This window comes from Garra rufa, chromosome 11 (genome assembly GCF_049309525.1).
Source record: "Garra rufa chromosome 11, GarRuf1.0, whole genome shotgun sequence".
Taxonomy (NCBI): Eukaryota; Metazoa; Chordata; class Actinopteri; order Cypriniformes; family Cyprinidae; genus Garra; species Garra rufa.
Window position 1 is genome coordinate 12,466,669 of NC_133371.1, and position 21,040 is coordinate 12,487,708.

The 21,040-nt window shown below is 38.2% G+C and overlaps 1 protein-coding gene across 1 annotated transcript; it reads right to left on the bottom strand.

Moving 5' to 3' along the window:
- Positions 1 to 291: 291 nt before the first annotated feature.
- On the bottom strand, positions 292 to 19,124 carry loxl1 (lysyl oxidase-like 1). The gene is made up of 7 exons (XM_073850471.1): positions 17,718 to 19,124; positions 12,948 to 13,056; positions 12,523 to 12,660; positions 5,952 to 6,108; positions 5,712 to 5,807; positions 1,531 to 1,646; positions 292 to 1,189 (listed from the first exon to the last, which is right to left on the bottom strand). Exons 1-7 carry the CDS (start codon positions 18,769 to 18,771, stop codon positions 1,183 to 1,185), a joined length of 1,677 nt encoding a protein of 558 aa, XP_073706572.1. The 5' UTR covers positions 18,772 to 19,124; the 3' UTR covers positions 292 to 1,182.
- Positions 19,125 to 21,040: the final 1,916 nt, after the last annotated feature.

A 21,040-nucleotide genomic window follows, 5' to 3' on the forward strand; every position in this document is an offset into this window, starting at 1 on the left:
GTGCAAAAAAAAAACAAAAAAAAAACTACTACATTTTTCTGTGTAAAGTTACATCCAATTTTGCAATTTCATTACCATGACAATGATAAAATTAGAGCTCAAATGATGCACAATTTTTAAAAAGTGCTTTTATAAATTGATAAAGTTTAAAATCATCCAAAATTTGGACCCATTTCCTTCCATTGCAAGGGGTTCAGTGTATTTATTTGTAAATTATTTGTGGTGGTATTTAACATTATGCCACAAATTCGGTCTTTTGATTCTTGTATTGAACTCGAGTTATATATATATATATATATATATATATATATATATATATATATATATATATATACATATATATATATTAACCAAACTGATAGAATTGCAGCTGCTTGCAGGGGGAAACATCTCAAGTATAGTTGAATTGAACTAGTTTTCATTATTGGATTATCAGTGGACTGACATACAAGGCAACATTAAAAGCCAATTTAATGGAAATCGCAGCAGGTTAAGTAAAAGACTATAATAAACCTCCAAGGTAAAAACACCTTGATAAACTGCCTCCAGCTTTGGATTCAAGGCTTTTATTCAAAGAGCTTTAATCCCAAAGCCATTTGAATTTTTTTCCAGGCTCCTCATTCAAACTAAAACCACTTTTTACTTAATTGGTTAGCTGGAGGATGACTGACAGGCTGTTCGTTCTCTCATACGACTCTTTCTTTAGTTTTGCACCTTCTCTAAAGTGGCACAGACAAAGAGAGAGGTTTGGAAAAAAAAAAAAAAAAAAAGAATTGTTTCCAGTTGCTGATTTTCCTGATCAGAATTACAGTTCAACAGTGCCATACCTGATCTTACTTTGCATTCCAGCAATGTAACCCACTTAAAATGGTGAAGGAATTAGAATTAATTGGGGGCAACGAGTATGTGTTTTTATGAAAAACCGAGGTTAATGGGGTGGCTGGAAGGAAAATAGACGTTGGTCTGTGGTGTGCTGTGAATAATGGGATTCCTCAGTGTGTTTGATTTTGTGTGAGGGTGACAGTATGTGTGCTTGTTCCTCTTGGTGCGAGCCGAACCCAGGTTCACAGGAACAGCACAAAAACAGAAACCAAGACAAATGCAATAAACAATCACAGCCACACCAGGAATTCCATTCACATTGCTATGGAACAGCGCTTTCATTAATCCAGATCTGACAGATCATGACCTATAAAAGCAAAAGAAACAGTCATTTACTCTATTAAGTTTCATAGATGTACACTTATGAAAATAAAGGCTATTTGGAAATCTCTAATTTCCACAAAATCTTTATATTGCACAACAAGTGCTTTATAGTGAAAAAGGATTCTTTAGATTCTTAAAGAAACATGATTCTTTTAAGAACTGATTACTGAAAGGTCTCTATAAGGAACCCAAAGTGGTTCTTCTATGGGATCGATATGAAAACTCCTTTTGAAAACTTTATTTTTTAACAGTGTAGATTAATATACTACACACATTATGGAACTATTGATTTATTAAAATACTCAAAAAGCGATTTGTACTTACTGGGATATTTTGCAGTTTGTTGTCTTGACAAAGCGGCCCGTGTAGTGGATATTGCACCTGACTACATTGTTTGTGTAGTCCGATTCATGCACCAAGTACTTTGGGTTAACCTGGAGCTGGAATTTAAACAACATTTAGAAATTCAGTGCTGTGGAAAAAGTAAGTGCACCCCATGAATAATATATACTGTATGTCACAAAAGTGAGTACACCCCTCACATTTCAGCAAACATTTTAGTATTTCTTCTCAAAGGACAATACTCTAAAATATATCCAAGTTTATTTCTAGAGTAGTCAATGTGCAGCTTGTATAGCAGTATAGATTTATTGTCCCCTGAAAATTACTCAACATACAGCCATTTTTTGTCAAAATAGCTGGCAACAAAAGTGAGTACATCCTAAGCGAACTTGTCCAAAGTGTCAATTTATTGTGTTAGTACCATTGTTATCTGGCACTGCCCATATCATCCTGGGCATGGAATTGACCAGAGCTGCACAGGTTGTTTCTAGGATCTGCTTCCACTCCTCATGGAGCTGCTGGATGTTAGACACATGGTGCTTCTCCACTTTACGCTTGAGGATGCCCCATAGGTGCTTAATAGGGTTCAGGTCTGGAGACATACTTGGCCACCCCATCACCTTTAGCTTCCTCAGCAAGGCAGTTGTCTTGTTGGTGTGTTTGGGATCGTTATCATGTTGGAAAACTGCCGTTTGGCCTAGTTTCTGGCGGGAAAGCAACATGTTCTACTTAAGAATGTACAGTACATAATGGAATCCATTATCCAACAATTTACAGATAATTTACTCACCTCCTTGTCATCCAAGATGTTTATGTTTTTTTTTTTCTTCAGTCGTCAAGAAATTATGTTTTTTGAGATAAACATTTCTGGAAATTTCTCCATATAGTGGACTTAAATGGTGCCCCGATTTTTTAATCTTCAAAATGCCGTTTAAATGCAGTTTAAATGCAGCTTCAAATGGCTGTAAACGATCCCAGCCGACGAAGAAGGGTCTTGTCTACCGAAACGTTCGGTCATTTTCTTAGAAAAATATATTTTTTTATATACCTTTTAAGCACTGAAACTCGTCCAGCACTAGGCTTGTAGTGCGCATTCCTGACTTTACGTACTCACGTCGAAAGGTCACGTGTGACGTATGCGAAACTACAGACCCAGTGTTTACAAAGCAAACTTGAGAAGAGAGAAGTGCAACGCAATCAAATACTCTTTAGCAACAAGATACAACATAAAGTACAATGATGTCGGACGACTTTGAAGCTGGAGGAGCACATCAGATGGAGTTTTTCACCGTTTCCTACCTTTTTGAGCCGGAATACACAGACGATGAACTCTGTCAGAGAGAGAAAACTGCGACAGCCGCGGCGGCGACACAAGCCTCGGGCAGACCGCATTCAAACGAGACGAGATGGTGGTGCAAGTGTGGAAAATGCCAGCCATTTTCAGCGGAGCAGGAATCTCAGTGCTGTCACGACTGGACCACATCTGTTCCACTGTTACAAACAATCGGCGAGTAAGGTGATGGGACTGCTTCAAGCATTCGCTGCGTTGCAGAGCACGGTGGACGCAGTACGTAAAGTCGGGAACGCGCACTACAAGCCTAGTGCTGGACGAGTTCCAGTGCTTAAAAGGTATGTAAAAATATATTTTTCAAAGAAAATGACTGAACGTTTCGGTAGACAAGACCCTTCTTCGTCGGCTGGGATCGTTTACAGCCATTTGAAGCTGCATTTAAATGGCATTTTGAAGATTCAAAAATCGGGGCACCATTTAAGTCCATTATATGGAGAAATTTCCAGAAATGTTTATCTCAAAAAACATAATTTCTTGACGACTGAAGAAAATAATAATAATAATAATAATAATTTGTTACATTTATATAGCGCTTTTCTAGACACTCAAAGCGCTTTACAGTGTCAGGGGATATCTCCTCATCCACCACCAGTGTGCAGCATCCACCTGGATGATGCGACGGCAGCCATAGTGCGCCAGAACGCCCACCACACACCAGCTTACTGGTGGAGAGGAGACAAAGTGATGAAGTCAATCGGAATATGGGGGGTGATTTGGAGGCCATGATGGTCAGAAGCCAATGGGCAAATTTGGCCAGGATGCCGAGGTCACACCTCTACTCTTTTCGAAAGACATCCTGGGATTTTTAATGACCACAGAGAGTCAGGACCTCGGTTTAACGTCTCATCCGAAGGACGGTGCTTTTTGGCAGTATAGTGTCCCCGTCACTATACTGGGGTGCTAGGACCCACACAGACCACAGGGTGAGCACCCCCTGCTGGCCTCACTAGCACCTCTTCCAGCAGCAACCTAGTTTTCCCAGGAGGTCTCCCATCCAGGTACTGACCAGGCTCAACCCTGCTTAGCTTCAGTGGGCAACCAGTCTTGGGCTACAGGGTGATATAGCTGCCGGTTGACATAAATATCTTGGATGACAGGGGGGTGAGTAAATTATCTGTAAATTGTTGTTCTGAAAGTGGACTACTCCTTTAATGAACTGCAGCTCCCCAGTACCAGAAGCACTCATGCAGCCCCAGACCATGATGCTACCACTATGCTTGACTGTAGGCAACATACAATTTTCTTGGTACTCCTCAACAGGGCATCGCCACACATGCTGGACACCATCTGAGCCAAACAAGTTTATCTTAGTCTCATCAGACCAGGACATGGTTCCAGTAATTCATGCTCTTGGACATGTTGTCTTCAGCAAACTGTTTGTAGGCTTTCTTGTGAGCCAGCTTCAGATGAGGCTTCCTTCTGGGATGACGCCTGTGCAAACCGACTTGTTGCAGTGTGCAGCGTATGGTCTGGGCACTGACAAGCTGACCTTCTACTTCTGCAACCTTTAAAACAATGCTGGCAGCACTCATGCATCTGTTTTTGAAGCCAGGTTCTGCACCTGCATCTGCAACTGCACCTCAACTTCATTGAGTACTCGTTCCGTTCCGAATGAAACCCATCTTGGAAAACCTCTGTATGACACTGATCACTGTAGTGTAACTTGGTTTCAGGGTGTTACTGAACCTCTAATAGCCTTGGCCATCTTTGTGAAGAGCAACAATTCTAATTCTCAAATCCTCAGAGAGTTCTTTGCCGTGAGATGCCATGTTGAACATCCAGTGGTCAGAATGAGAGAATTGTACTTAAAACACCTAATTTTAACTGCTCTAATACAAGATACATGATTTTGTATGGTCTTTTCAAGCAGACAAAAACATAAACATGATGAATAGAACATGTGGCTTTGCATGGTTAAACAACATGCTGTTATCACTTAGGGTGTACTCACATTTCTTGCCAGCTATTTTGACAATAATGGCTGTATGTTGAGTTATTTTCAGAGGACAGTATATCTATACTGCTATACAAGCTGCATACTGACGACTCTAAAATATAATTTCTATAGTATTGTCCCTTGAGAAGATATACTAAAATTGTTGCTGAAATGTGAGGGGTGTACTCACTTTTGTGAGATAGTGTATGTGGCCAACAGGGATTAAATTAACACTCACCAAGCCTCAAATGCGAGTAACAATGAGTGTTAGTGAGTTCATGAAACGGTGTTACTTGTGATTAATTCTATGAAGGCTTGCAAGTGCTTTGCGTTTGAGTCGTTTATAATGTGCATTTGACATTCTAAAGAGAAGTTTCCCTGTTCTTTCCACCAAATGAAGGCTCTTTCTGCAGCTAAGTTCAGACTGCTTGCAGTTCAATCCTCCGTTGCTATGAAAGCATATTAAAAATTAGCCTTGGAGTAGAAGGTAATGGCGACCTCTTTTAACATCATTGTATTTCAGCTATACTGTTGTTGTTTTGCTAAAGGTCAAAAAGTGAACGGCTGCAATCTGCTTGAGACTATGGAGCATGTCTGTATCTGTCTTATTTATGAGCACAGGCTGTACTGTATGCATACCGAACTCATTGCACCAGCATCATCGATATCAAACGGAAGAATTGGACGACATGCACAACATCAAACAATGCCTTGAGCCAAACCTTTAGCAAAACGTGTCGTATTCTGTTTGGATGTGTTAGATACAAGATATTCTCTGAGAAGACTCTTTGAAGGTTACGAAAAATGTATTTGGAAGTGCTCAGTGTGAAATAGAAGATGGAGTGTAAATGTGTTGGTCTTTTTTGAGAATGTTACCTTAAGTATATAGTTTCCTGGCTGAACATCAGTGATGTCAATCCATTGGCAATCAATATCTGCATTGTATGTGTCATAGCACCCTGGACTGAGACCCTGGAAAGTTAAAATGAATAAAACATTAGTATTAAGAAAAGACTAATAATTCATGAAAAATGTACAAATATAATAATACACACTAATAAAGCAATATTTATCATAAAAAAGACACTTTGAACAGAGTGGGTCTCAGAACCAAACCTGGGTATGTGAAGTACAAGCGTATCGTTTAAGATGGCCGAAGTCACAGGTCGTGTCCTCCAGACAGAAGCTAGCCTTGTGTCCCTCAGCCACTTTACGGCCGCTGCTCACCTCTAACAGATCATAGTGACTGAACTCATCCATACTGTGGTAATGTCTGATCAGAGAGAGAAAGAGAGAAAATATGACATTGAAATCTAGGTTTGGATTTAAGGCGAGACACGGCAGGTGAATAGGGTAAAAAAAAAAAAGATACACAAATAGTTATCACCTTACTTACCCAGTTAATTGATTACATTGATAATTGCAAACTAAATGTTAGGTTAAAATATTCAAATGAGGCATTATTTAATTAAATATGCACTAATTTGCATACATTTCTAGTACAAAAATCAAAAACACCTGATGAAATCAGTTTTAAAATTCTTGTTTAAGTTTTTTGACATATTAGAGTCAAAAGTTTTTACAGAGGAAATTTTGGGTGTCTCATTTCATTACGCCATAATTCAGAAGAAAAAAAAATTAGAACGGACAGGAAACACTATATATATATATATATATATATATATATATATATATATATATATTTTTTTTTTTTTTTTTTTTTTTTTTTTTTTTACCATTTTTTGGGGAATAAAATGTTGTGTAAAAATTAAGCAAATTATATATGAACAAATCCCTCTGTAAAGACCTTCAGGATATAGACAGGAATAAAAATGTTAAGTTTGGTGTGTGTGTAAGTGTTACTGAAGTGGAGATTTATGGCTCAGTCTAGGAGAAAAACTCATTTTGAGAAAACAGCCTTTAAAAATATGCCTTGTAATTGAAATCTATTGACACAAATTGATAAACTACTATAAAAGAAACACTTAACAGTGGTTTTTTTTTTTTTGGATGTTTTCTTTCCACTTGTCTGAGAAAAAAACTTTATGAAAAACCAAAAAGCCCAAAATCTCAAACTTGATAGGTACATGAAAAAAGAACGTTTTTGCCTGCAGTGTCTCCCCTTAAAAAAAAGGACCATAGCAATACCACCTAATGTTATTGTAATATTATTATCACATATCACATACTATTACAGTTTTTTATTAATATTCTTAATTTATATTTTATGTTTTCATTTTAATTTAACCTTTTATTCAATGTGTTTATAGATTTTTAAATTTTTATTTCTGTTTTAGGTTTAATTACACAAATAAATGGAAAATAAAAGTGTGAAAATAAAATATGTTAAAGTTTTGTATTTATATATTTTATTCTGTTTTAATATTTAATTTCAGTTAAAGTTTTACTTCAGTTTGTTAGAGTGAAGCACTGTAAAATAATCTATAAACATTAAAATCTCTATGTAAAAGCTTTCAGTAGTATAGACAGTATATAAGATGTTAAAAGGTTCACCCAAAAATAAAAATTCTGTCATTAATTACTCACCCTCACGTTGTTCCAGACCTTCGTTCATCTTCAGAACACAATTTAAGAAAATGTGGAATAAAGTAGTTATTTTTGTTTTCTTTGTGCAAAAAACGTATTCTCATAGCTTTGTAAAATTACAGTTGAACCTGGACTGCTTTATTGATCATCTTGGTACTTTTCTGGGCCTTAAACGTGGTAGGACCTCTCAGATTTCATCAAAAATATCTTAAATTGTTTTCTGAAGATGAACGATGGTCTTACAGATTTGGAACAACATGAGCGTGAGTAATTACTGACAGAATTTTAATTTTTGGGTGAACTAACCCTGTAACAATATTAGTGTAAACATGATTTTAGTGTGAAAAACTTGTAAAATTGATGCTTTCAAAACTTCAGTTAATCGATCAGTCAGTCAATCAATAAACAAACATTCAAATAATAAATTAAAGCAATATCAATAAATGAGTAAATTCAAATAATAATTTCAAGCTATAAGATTTACACTGTTTCTTTCTTTCTAGTCAAATCTTTGAAAGGTGTGAATATTTCATCAGGCGTGGTAGAAGTCTGACTCTACATGTCACAGCGTTGTTTCGTCTGTTTGGCCTTTTGGCAAAATCGTTTTCTTGGAAAGCTGTGGTAATACCTGAAGGACTGCGGCAGGGAAAACAGGTACTTTCCTCAGACAGGGACAGAGTTCATAGTTTCCACAGGGATACTATATTTCCCATAATATGCCAAGTATATTAAATCTTATTTGATGAGGGGATGACAGACATTCAGGAGCCTGTAGCCAAATCCCTGAGCAAACTACATTTGAATGACAGATCTCACACGCATACACACACCAGTACTTACCACAGAAAAATTACCAGCTACTTCCAGCTTAAACCAGCTAAGACCAGCCAACCATTAGCTGTTTCTTTTTCAGTGGGGATGAGTTAAAACAATCACAAACTAAGAGGAAACCACCTGTCATCTTAGAAACAGTAAATAAATACATAAATACACAAATATTACTACTACCACAGTTAACTGACTACTGATTAACTACTTTTACCGCGTAAAAATATTTTGTCTTTTTACAGAAGTTAAGCATTACAAGTTATAACCAATCACAAATATTTTACTTTTATGACTATTTAAGTACCACATTGAAAAATAAATACATGAATACAGAAGTAAATAAGTAAGTTAGTGATAATAATAATAAAATAAATACATCAGTCAGTAAATATACAGTTGAGGTCAAAAGTTTACACCCCCCTTTCAGAATCTGCAAAATGTTAATTATTTTACCAAAATAAGAGGGATCATATAAAATGCATGTTACGTTTTATTTAGTACTGACCTGAATAAGATATTTCACATTAAAGGTGTTTACATATAGTCCACTAGAGAAAATAATAGTTGAATTAAAAAAATTACCCTGTTCAAAAGTTTGCATACACTTGATTCTTAATACTGTGTTGTTACCTAAATGATCCACAGCTGCTTTTTTTTTTTGGTTTGTTTAGTGATAGTTGTTCATAAGTCCCTTGTTTGTCCTGAACTGCCTGCTGTTCGTCAGAAAACACTAACAGGTCCCACAAATTTTTGGGTTTTCCAGCATTTTTGTGTATTTGAACCCTTTCCAACAATGACTGTATGATTTTGAGATCCATCTTTTCACACTGAGGACAACTGAGGGACTCATATGCAACTGTAACAGAAGGTTCAAATGCTTACTGATCCTTCAGAAGGAAAAACTACGCATACATTTTTTTTTTTCACAGAATGGAGATGTGTACATTTTTCTTATTTCGTCTAAATATCATATTTTTCATTTAGTAGTGCTGTTCAGAGGCTACAGAAGATGGTTGCTTGTTTTCCAGAAGACAAAATAAGTTAAATTTACTCTGATCTTCAAATTCCAAAAGTTTTCACCCCCAGCTATTAATGTATTGTGTTTTTTTTTTTTTTTTGTCTGGAGCACTAGTAAGCATTTAAACCTTCTGTAATAGTTGCATATGAGTCCCTCAGTTGTTCTCAGTATGACAAGATAGTTCTCAGAATCATACAGTCATTATTGGAAAGGGTACAAATACACAACAATGCTGGAAAACCAAAGGATTTGTGGGACCTGAGGGATTTTTCTGAAAAACAACAGGCAGTTTCACTGTTCAGGACAAACAAGGGACTCATGAGCAACTATCACTTAAAAAACAGCTGTAGATTATTCAAGTAAGAACACAATATTAAGAATCAAGTGTGTGTAAACTTTTGAACAGGGTCATTTTTATAAATTCAACCATTTTTTTTTCTCTTGTGGACTACATTTAAACATTTTTTTATGTGAAATATCTTATTCAGGTCAGTATTAAATAAACAATAACATGCATTTTGTATGATGCATCTTATTTTTGTAAAATAATTAACATTTTGCAGATTCTGAAAGAGGGATGTAAACTTTTGACCTCAACTGTACACTGCCATTCAAAAGTTTGATCGGTAAGATTTTTAATTTATTTTTCTTTATGAGTCTCTTATGCTCATACAGGCTGCATTTATTTGATCAAAATTACAGAAAAAGTGTGAAATTAACAATTTAAATAACGGTTTTAATATACTCAATCAAAGCTGAATTTTTAGCATCATTACTTCAGTTTGTGTCAGTTTCTTCAGAAATCATTCCAATATGCTAGTTTATTTTGAAACAGTTTGGAGACAGTTGTGCTGTTTTTTTTGGAACCTGTGATATATATTTTTACTTATACTTTTATGAATAAAAAGTGAAAAAGAACAGCATTGTAGTGTACATGCAGTTAACTTTTTATGTGAAATTAGAGTTTTATAGATGTTTTGAATTGGTGTTGAATTTTGTTGTGTGTTTTTGTCATTTTTATAGTTTTTTTTTTTTTACATGTTTATACAGTTTTCATTCATTTGTATTTCTGTTTTAATTTTTATAGTTTTTTTTATTAATCATTGTACATCAAATGGAAATGGTTAATAATCTTTTTAGAACTGATCAGCCTTTTTGATTGACAGTTTTTAGCAGAAAACTGTGTGGAAAAAAGTGAGGGGTGGAACCCAACATGTCTCAAGCTGGGTTCTGGTTACATATAAATATATGTTTTTATTCTTGTCTGTCATCAAAGTCTCCAGGAACCAAGGCTGATTATATTAGAAATGAAGTGTCAAAGTCAGTCCCACCCTGTGACTCAAAGAAATCTGACTGACATTTATGGCATGTTTAGTGTATGTCTGCACTTCACCTTTTTGTTGTCTTTGTGGATGCAGAGATAAATCAAAGCAGTCATAGTACTAGAAAGCAGTTTTACCTGCAATGGCAGTTTTCATTTCAACTAATAATAAAGAGATGCCAAGGACACTTTTAATCTCTACGAAATATCAAACAAGTCAAAGCGGAGATGTGCAAGCAATTATAGATTAGCTTCTGCTCACTGACAAACATCTCCCTGCAGTTCTTCTACTTTTTCAAAGAGAGTCAGGTGCTTGTACGCATGGCGTCAGATTTAGGTTACATGAAAGAGGTCATCACACTGCTCAGCTGTCTAATTGCATTAGAAATTAGTTAAAGTGCTGAATACTTCATGTACTGACATTTTCAGGTTACATTAATAATCTGTTTATGAGCAAATGCTCACCAACTGTACAAACTGACACTCCGTCTGCATCTCGACTATCTACAGTCAGCGCCCAAATTGATTTCAAGCCAAAAGTGAAGGAGGGATGAACGTTGATGTTAATAGTGCTGTAAAACAGAAGTCAGGTTTAGCAAAACAAAATACAACACAGGATGCCTTTCATTGTGAGAGTTAAACCACTATTCCAACTTAATGTTCATCTACATTGTTGACTGATAATTTAATTTCATCTCATTTAATATGAAGACAATCTGAAATAAAAAAATGAAAAAAAAAAATAATATAAAGCATTTTTATTGACCAAAAGCAAAGATATTTATAATATTACAAACTATTTATGTTTCAAACAAATCTTCTTTTACATTTTATATTTATCAAAGCATCCTGAAAAATTAAATATATCACAGTTTTCACAAACATATTTGGGAACACTACTGTTTGGGCAGCAAATCAGCATATTAGAATGATTTCTAAAGAGTCCTGTGACACTAAAGACTGAAGTAATGATACTGAAAATTCAGCTTTGATCACAGGAATAAATTATATTTTAGCATATAATTTAAACAGATATTCTAAATTGTAATAATATGTCACTATTTTTGATCAAATAAATGCAGCCTTGGTGAGCAGAAGAGACTTATTTTACAAATATTGAATTATTTTATTATTTATTAAAACGATCGAATCCATTACAAATTATATAAAAGTCTATATAGTCACTAGTCAGTAAAATTCATAAATATAATGCTATTTTTTTCAATTAATCACACTAAATTGACATTTTAATTGACAGCCATTCATTTTAATTTATTTTGGCAACCCAAACTATGACTAGAATGCTCCCATTATTGGGAACATTAATGTTGGCAGCGCTTTGCAGCTACAATGCGACACTAAATCACTTATTTTCAATGACAGTCGGCAATTTGAGCTGACATGAGTGACAACTGTCATTGATGATGCCACTGAGAGTTTAACACGATGCACAAGAACAATTCTTGCAAATTCTCCATCTCGCTTGTGATGCAGACGCGATGTAATGAACAGCTACAGGCGAACAAACACAGAACTGACAAGTACTGACAGACATTAATTTTCACTTGTCATGAGGCCCAGCTGATTGTGCATGGAAATGTTATGGAAATCCCCTCTGAGGATAACAGCCCTTCGCCAAGTGAAACCAAATACAAAAATCGATGCCAAAATTAATTTAGATTCTGATATAAGATAAGGTATATTAACTCACTGAATACCTCCATAATCTGGAAATATTTTAATTTAACCATTCTGGGGATTTTAATCATATTAGAGCTGAAACTGCATTGATGTGTAGCTACATGTCTGTAAAAAAAAAAGGTGTATTTGTGTAAAATCCTGATCTTCCCAAGACCTGTCAGCTTTAATGTTGAATTGATACAGTTAGCAGGGTTGGAGGGCTGGATGTGTGGTCTTTTGGTGAGCATTTAATGTTAAATCTCTACATATATAGATGTAAAAGAGAGACTCACTGGTGACAGCTGTGCCACTCCCAGGTGTGACGAGGTCGGTTAGGCATGAAATCAGCCGTCCCTTGGTTCTTCACTCTCTGAGGAAATCGCAGAAGAACCCTGACACTATAGTCTGTGGTTTCAGCACTATAGGCGGAGCTGAGGAAGGAAAAATCTTAATGAAGGACTGCAGCACTGAGTAATGAAACTGTTGTATATACAGCATAAGATGAGCTCATAACAGCAGACTGGAATTTATATGATGTGTCACCACCCATATTTCTGCATCAAACATCATCTAACACTCTTCTCATTGGTTGTTTGAAGTATTATTGGATGGTGTGGTGTAAACTGTTGTAAACGAGCGTGAGAGGGTTTATTGTGTAAATACTTCCTGGCCAGCTTTGTTTTGCCATTTCATAAATAGAAGAACTGAGGCTTCTCACCTGGCCAGACACTTTTCCTCTGCAGCACAGCGTAAGGAGTACATATGGGCTCTTTGAACATATGTGGAGGCTTGGACATAATTCGGGTCAGGAACCAGGTCAGGCAAACCTAAAAACAGCAGACATCTTTAGAGTTACAGTGTATAACCAGATGTTGAAGCTCATATCCTGAAATTTGAATTAAGCGGAAAAAACTTCTTAACTGGTTTACTAGGTCATAGCTAGTCTGGGCTGGTCTTCAACTCTGCTCAAACTGATTTTCAGTTGATCTGCAGTATAAAAAGTGCCCTAAACCCACCTGGTACTGTAAGTGCCAAAATCACTTTAAAACCACCAAACTGACTAGTCTGACCACTCGAAAATTGTCCAAAATTACTCTAAAACCATCAAACTGACCAGTCTGACCACCCGAAAAAGTTCCAAACCACTTTAAAACCACCAAATCCACCAGTCTGACCATGCTTAACATGCCAAAACTCTAAAACCACCAAAGCAACTGGCCTGACCACCTGAAAAGTATCCAAAATCACTCTAAAACCACTTGAGTCTGAACACTCAAAAAGTGTCCTAAACCACTTTAACACCACCAAACCGACCAGCCTGGCCACCTGAAAAATGTTCAAAACCACTTTAAAACCACCAAATCGACCAGTCTGACCATGCTTAACATGTCCAAACCACTCTAAAACCACCCTAAAACCATCAAACTGACTAGTCTGACCAACTGAATAGTGTCTAAATCTCTGACTAGTGTACCCAAAATGTGTCCAAAACTCTAAAACCACCAAAGCAACTGGCCTGACCAGCTAAGAAAGGATCCAAAATCACTCTAAAACCACTTGAGTCTGAACACTCAAAAAGTGTCCCAACCCACTTTAAAACCACCAAACCGACCAGCCTGGCCATCTGAAAAACACCTAAAACCACCCTAAAACCATCAAACTGAGTAGTCTGACCAATGGAAATATGTCTAAAACTCTGACTAGTCTACCCAAAATGTATCCAAAATTCTAAAGCCACCAAAGCAACTGGCCTGACCACCTGAAAATGATTCGAAACCACTCTAAAACCACCAAACTAACCAGTCTGATCATGTCCAAAACCACTCTAAAACAGGACTCAAGTTATTTCCACTAGCAAATCGGAAGGCAATTCGTCTTCGCTGCTCAGGAAGTGCTGTGTTGGTTGCCACAAGCAACCACTGTTTAGAGCAGCGAAGAAGAAATACAAATGTGCTAGCAGTATCCGCTGTTTGGCAGTATCTCAGACTGGACCAACCAGCCAGTAAAATGGCGACATGTCTCATATGTAGGGCCTTATGATTTCCGTGATGCGGAAAACACGGACGGAATCGCGGAATCCAGTCATAAAATGGAATTTACAGTTTAACTCGGAATGTCACGGAATTTTTAAAAGTTCGGATGCATTAATCAAAAGTAGGTCATTACACTTAAATCAAACTGCGATATGGACTAATATTAAGCGACAAAACGACTGTTTAAATATAAATTCTGTGTGTCTCTGTGTTACTGAATGGCACAGATGATTTTGTTTACTACTAGTACTGAAGCGCGCGTAACACTTACGGTAATATTACAGGGCTCCAGACTGTAAAACCACCAAACAGACCAGCCTGGCCACCGGAAAAACACCCAAAACTACCCTAAAACCATCAAACTGACCAACTGAAAAGTGACTAAAACTCTGACTAGTCTACCCAAAATGTGTCCGAAACTCTAAAACCACCAAAGCAACTGGCCTGACCACCTGAAAAGTATTCAAAACCACTCTAAAACCACCAAACTGATCAGTCTGATCATGTCCAAAACTACTTCAAATCCACCAAACAGACAAGTCTGGCCACCAAATGTCCAAATCCTTTTAAAACAAGTGAATAGACCTGCTTGACCACCTGCAAAGTGTACTAAAGCAGCAAGCGGACCATGTTTGGAGATCAACTTTGACCAGGAAACCAGACTAGGCTGTTTTATTTTTCTTCAGCAGGATAATAACAATATGAGATCTCATAACATGCTGTCCTGTGGACAAATGTGCTTCTTTAATGTTCTGAGCTGTTCTGATGTTACATACTTTTAAATGTAAAGGAAAGTAAAATATTTGAAAAATGGCTGTATCCAAATAAGCATCTCTTTGAAAAAATACACAAGAGATGAAGAGGTTTTTGATGAGGTAATGCTGAAGCCTCACAGTATAATGCATCAAATGCTGTTTCTCATCTGGTTTCAAGGTCACGCAAAAATAAGAAAAAAAGAACAAAGTATTGCATGTAGAGAGGGAGAGAGAGAGTACAAAAGATGAAGGAGAGGTGACAGCGAAACGAAAATGAGATCACTTCCCTGCTGGATCCAAATCGGGCCTGTGACCAAGTTTGTTAAAAAAACAGAAAAATAAATAAAAAAAGAAAAACAGAGTTAGCTGTGACAGCTAATGTTCATAAAACTGTGCACAGGGCCAGTACAGAAACTACTTATCATCTTTATTTACACTTAAAATGCAAGCTGATTGTGCTCACTTTGTGTCTAAATAATCGTATGAGTACAATAACAGTGCACTCCGTAGGTGGACATTAACATTTCTTCAAAGGGTAGGGGACTGCATATTTGTTTTCCTGCTTTGCATGTCATGGATTTCAGAGAAAAGAACCCTGTTGAGAAGATCAGCACTGATGGACTCCAGCGTGTGATACTGGAGTCCCACTAGGCCTCTTAATTACCTTAACCAGCAAGACTTTGATGGTCATCCAGCAGCATTTTTGCAGACAGCTAGATCAGCATCAAACCAATGATAACAAACACAAACCAGCTTGGACTAGCATGATAATTCAGGTGTTTCTAGAAGGGAGGTTTTTTCAACGCAACAATGTGGTGAGCAGATCTAATCTCACTTCTGCTGCAGGCATGTTTAGAGTTGGGAGCAACTTTTACTCTATAAAACATGATGGCCTTAGTCAGTCTTCTTTTTTCAGACTTGTTAGCACCACCCCTCTACTCAAGTGAATGCTTTGCCATCCCCATCTCTGTGTACACATCTGATTTGCCAGCTAAGTCTGAAACAGACGTTAAGGACTCAGGAAACTTCCTTGGTCAGCTTTTGTAAACAGTGTAAAGAGAGTGTGAAAGACTGTGGTTATCCAGCAAAAGTTTCTTCATACAGTTTGCACTTTTCTCCAAAAAGCTCTGTTCTTTGGATGCCTGCGCTACACCAACATGCATTGTAAGAAGAGATTCATACATTACATTTTACTTTATATGCATTGATGTGAAAGGGACAAGGACACAAGGAGCTGAAATTAAGATTAACTTTAGGTTTTGTTGATATTGACATAAGACCCCTTTCATTACCACAAAGTCCTCATACTCAACTCCACATACAGGCCAAATCTTAACATCCATGAGTCAAGTTAACATATAATATATGTTTCTACAGGCTGGGGCTCTGGTTTCAACTTATTTATTTGTGATTGCATCATTGAGTAATGAGTAATGTAAATTTTTTCCACATGTGTACCTTCTAGTGGATTGAGTTTACACCCATTTCCCTTATGACCAGATTTTGTAAACTAGGGTGATTAGTCGTGCGTGAAGTGACTCAAGCAAGAGACAAAGACCTTTCACATTACAAAATGAGCCTTGGCAGTGGCCAGCAATGTCCCAAAGGTCTTACACACACCCACGTCATCACATATATGCACACGCACATGCACACTTTTATTTAGGGGCTAACAAAATATTTTCTGTTTCCTGAGGCAATGGACCCCATGTGTGCTGGGTACTTTCCATCTCCCCACTCCTTATGTAGTGACACCCCACAATCCCCCACACACCGCTCACGCTCACCACCCACTCCGCAACAACCAAGCCACTTGAGCCCCTTACCCCACCCTCAAAGCAAATACTGGAAGCATTCACCCTTAGCCTTCACAGTGCAGTCATCACCAAAAACAGAACCAAATCTTCAAACAATGAGCACTCTTTGTGCGGAGTGAGTATCCATAGGCACTACGCACACACATCAACTACCACATACTCTTACACCCACGCACACATCCCACAGCACCTGGTTCCAATAACCCAGCCTCTGAGATGAAGATGAACTTGGCACTTCTTTGATTGTAAATTGAAACACAATGGCAATGGGGGGATGGAAATAAAATATGCTGGGGTGAATTTAGACATTAGGAGAAAGCAATTTTCACTGACTGCTTTTGAAAAAACAAACAAACAAAAATTGCTCAAAAGAAATGCCCATTATTAGCAGCTGCGTAAGCAAACATATTTTTCAATCAATTTTGTGCAGTTAGAGTCCCTTGGGTTATACGTTTGTCAAATCCAAAGGGCCTACGGCTGCCAAGAAACACAAAGAGATGGCAGAAGAATTACATTTTTTAGATGTCTCTCTGTTTTTCTCACTTCCTTTTCTTGAGAGCGAGCGAGAATCTGAAACGAGCTCCACACGTGCATCCATTTCCCCAAATCTCCAGCCGTGAAAGAGCTTAAGTACCCACTGCAGTTCCTCTGTGATTAAGTTTACTTAGCATAGCAGCCTAGTAAATGAGCTGCAACACTGCTCAAGACATGAATCATGAAGTAAAGCAGTAGCATTCACTGCAATATCATAAGAGACAATCTGCAAAGCAACATCTTTGGACTGCTGATCTATGACCCATTAAGCAAACTATTGAGTATTACGTTAGTGTAGGATGTACAATGAGATTCTTGTAAGTGTATGTAATGTGGATATACATCATACCTCTTTGCTGAGCACGATAAACACTCCCTGTATTCGCGTTGGGGCTTTCTGCGTTGTTAGAGATGAGGGGGTTGCGTGGAGGTGATTGAACAAACGGGGGCTGTGGCTGTGATTGGGGCCTTCCAAAGGGTGGAAACTGTTCATACTGGGGGCTTTGCACCACAGGCTGGAACGATGAGCCTGTGTTGCTAGAGACAGGTACTGCAGCATTACTGCCATCCCGAGAGTCCTCGTTGTACAGACTGTGTGTGTATCTGTGGTCCAGTCCATCAGAGAATGACGGCTGTGCAGGTTGGGCAGCAACAGGTTGGGCAGGAACAGGTTGGGCAGGAGCAGCTTGGTATGGTTGACCATAAGGTGGATAGAAGCGATATCTCTCGTCGGTTGCAGGACCCCCTCCATTATAGCTACCTCCTCCAAAACTTCCAGTGGAGTACCCACCTCCTCCATAACCTCCTCCTGCATAGCCACCACCAGTGCCCGTGGAGTACCCCGTTCCACGGAAGGGAGGTTCATATGACCTGTCCAAAACCGAGTCATAGGGAGCAGCATAAGGAGGCTGTTGAGGGAAAGGATACTGCGGATAAGAAGAAGAGGATGAGGAGGAGGAGGAGGAGGAGGATGAGCCAGAGGATGTTCTAAAACGAGTGCCGGTAGATGACTGGAAGCGACTTGTTTCACCTGTCCCAGCTGTACCCTGACGCCAGTTGTCCGGCACCTGGCCAAAGCCAAAAGGGTGTCTGGCTTGGCCTCTCACAGTCTCATAGGTTCCCCTTGAGGGTGCTTGCCTTCGTACATTCCCACCTTGTGATCTACGGTTGGGAGCATCCGCTAGAAGCACTCTGGGGTTCCTGCCCCGCTCCTGAGCCCGAGCTGGGACATATTCAGCCCCACTGTTGAGAAGACTGAACACACGTCCATTGTTCTCCCACTGAATCATCTGTCTCCATGGGTTTGAGTCGTCAGTCTGAGACTGATGCTGAGATTGGGACTGTCCCCCTACACTTCCAAGCAACACCCAGACCCACCATGTCATGAAAACCACAGGCAGCATATTGGCAAGACTTGCATGGAAAACAACTTTCCAAAACTTCCGAGCAACTTCAGAAAAGAGTGGACCGTAAAACTCCAAATTGTGTCCCTTGATCCAGCAGGTTAAAGATGGAAAGGCATAGAGGCCTTACAGTGTCCATATGCAAATCAGACTACATGCAGTGAAGAAACTTTGTCCTTTGTTCAGTATGTGGTGCAGGCATAGCTGTGAGGAAGGCAGATTATTTCTGAGGCCCCAGGGCAGGCTGCAGTATGAAAAACCTCCCTCTTCCTTACTGTCCGGATGTTGAGTTGTTGTCAGTGGACTGAGCATTGCTCTCAGGCTCTCTCTGGAGACGACTGCCTGTTGCTCTCCTCTGCACTTCACTATTTGCCTCTCTGACTGCTTACAATGGTTTGTGAAAAAAGAAAAAATGTTCTCATCTCCCCCTCCCTTTCTCTCTCTCTCTCTCATTCCCTCTCCCTCGCTCACACAGTCTAACATGTTCTCTTTTTTGAGATCCCACATGGCCCTAGTGCTAGAGCTGTTTCCTAAACTACAGCAAAGCAAGGTCTTTGCACAGGCTTCCAGAGTCAACATCACCATCTGTGAAGGCACTTGAATATCTAGCGTGCCTGCGCTGACTTCCTTTGATCCTTCTGAACAAGCAGGGATGTCTGGTGCGTGGCCTAGGTTCATCCACCCAGGTGCTAGAAGAGCTGTGCCTTTGTCTCATGTTTTTCCAAACACATTTTTTGCACTCATCATCATCATCACAGCCAATGAGAGGACATTAATATGCCAGGATGTTTAGAAATCCAAGTTATGCACATGATAGGAGGCCAAAAAAGTCAGCAGAATTTGGAACAAGCAGTTCCATTTAAAAGCACTTTCCAGTAAACAAAGACAGATAAAAGCAGGCAAATACGCATCACTTACACTGACCTAATATAAAACAAGTCTTATTTAAATTTGTAGAGAGAGCCCAAACTCACTAAACATTGGTATATGTAACAGATATTAGCATAATGTAAAGAAACCATGTGCATGGTACAGTATTAAAATGCAGCCCTGTTTTAAAACATTTGTACCAGTAAGAGCTGAACTCACAAACCAAAATCATATTACTACTACTGTAGTCTATTATGGCTACCACTGTTACAATATTGTGGATACATATCTGACAAAATGCTACTTTTGAAATATTGCATTGGACTCATATCTTCAGAATGGACCGAATTGAGGCAATAAATCATGTACAATATTTTTGTTGTTAAAAACACAGTTTTTTAAGGCTGCAGCTCTCAAGAAATAGTGCATCAGCCCACAGGACTGAGGTTCCTGCTTTCTTTGACTGGATGGGTTAACAACTAAAAGCTGAATATCTTCTTGACTTCTGAAGATTAATGAGGGCTCATCTGGCTTATGACTATTAATGGCAAGCAGCTGGTTGCAACAAGCTCCTTATGTTAAGAAAAACTTCAGTGTTAATACCTGTAACATTTAAGGGTTTTTAATAATTTAAGGGGATTGTTGCAAATATGCACTAAAAGCCCATCCAACAGTTATTGCTCAAAACATTTGGGTTTGGATGCCGCAGTTTTACGTGATGATAATGATAGAAAATTTACTAAACTTTTCCACCAGCATGTGCTTTGGCAGCTCCAAAGCTCAGAAGACTTGATATGACAGCGCATTTAGCCCAAAAAATCACTGGCTGTGATCTCACCTTCATCTTTGACATCTAAGTGGCTCGCATTTGACGAAAGGTCTTAAAAATACTCTGAGACTCTTCCTGCCAACTGCCTCTTATCACTCCTCCCTGCAGGCAAGAGCCTCAAGGTGATTAAGATGAAACCCATTAATTTTCTCAACTGTGCTTACTGTTGAACTACTGAATTCCCCTCCAATTATATCAGCATATTGTGTTGATTGCTAAAGCACAATGATCTTTCATTGCAACAGTCATTTACTTTATTTACACAGAGATCGGTCCAATGAGCCTGTTCAAGTTTTATAGACAAGAATGTGTACTCATGCAAGATTTATTACAGTTTATTACATTTATTATTCTGTTATCATTAACTCACAAAGGAATAAAAAGGAGATTTTGCATTATACTAGTTCACTTTAACCATAAAAGTAGTCCATTTCATGGGGAATATGATGTAAAATCAAGTCTATAAGACTCATGGCCCTATTATTTTCTGACATCATATGATACCTTAAAAAAATAACAAGCAAAGGATGTCTGAGCAAAAAATTGTCCAGGAACATTGTTGTGTAAAGC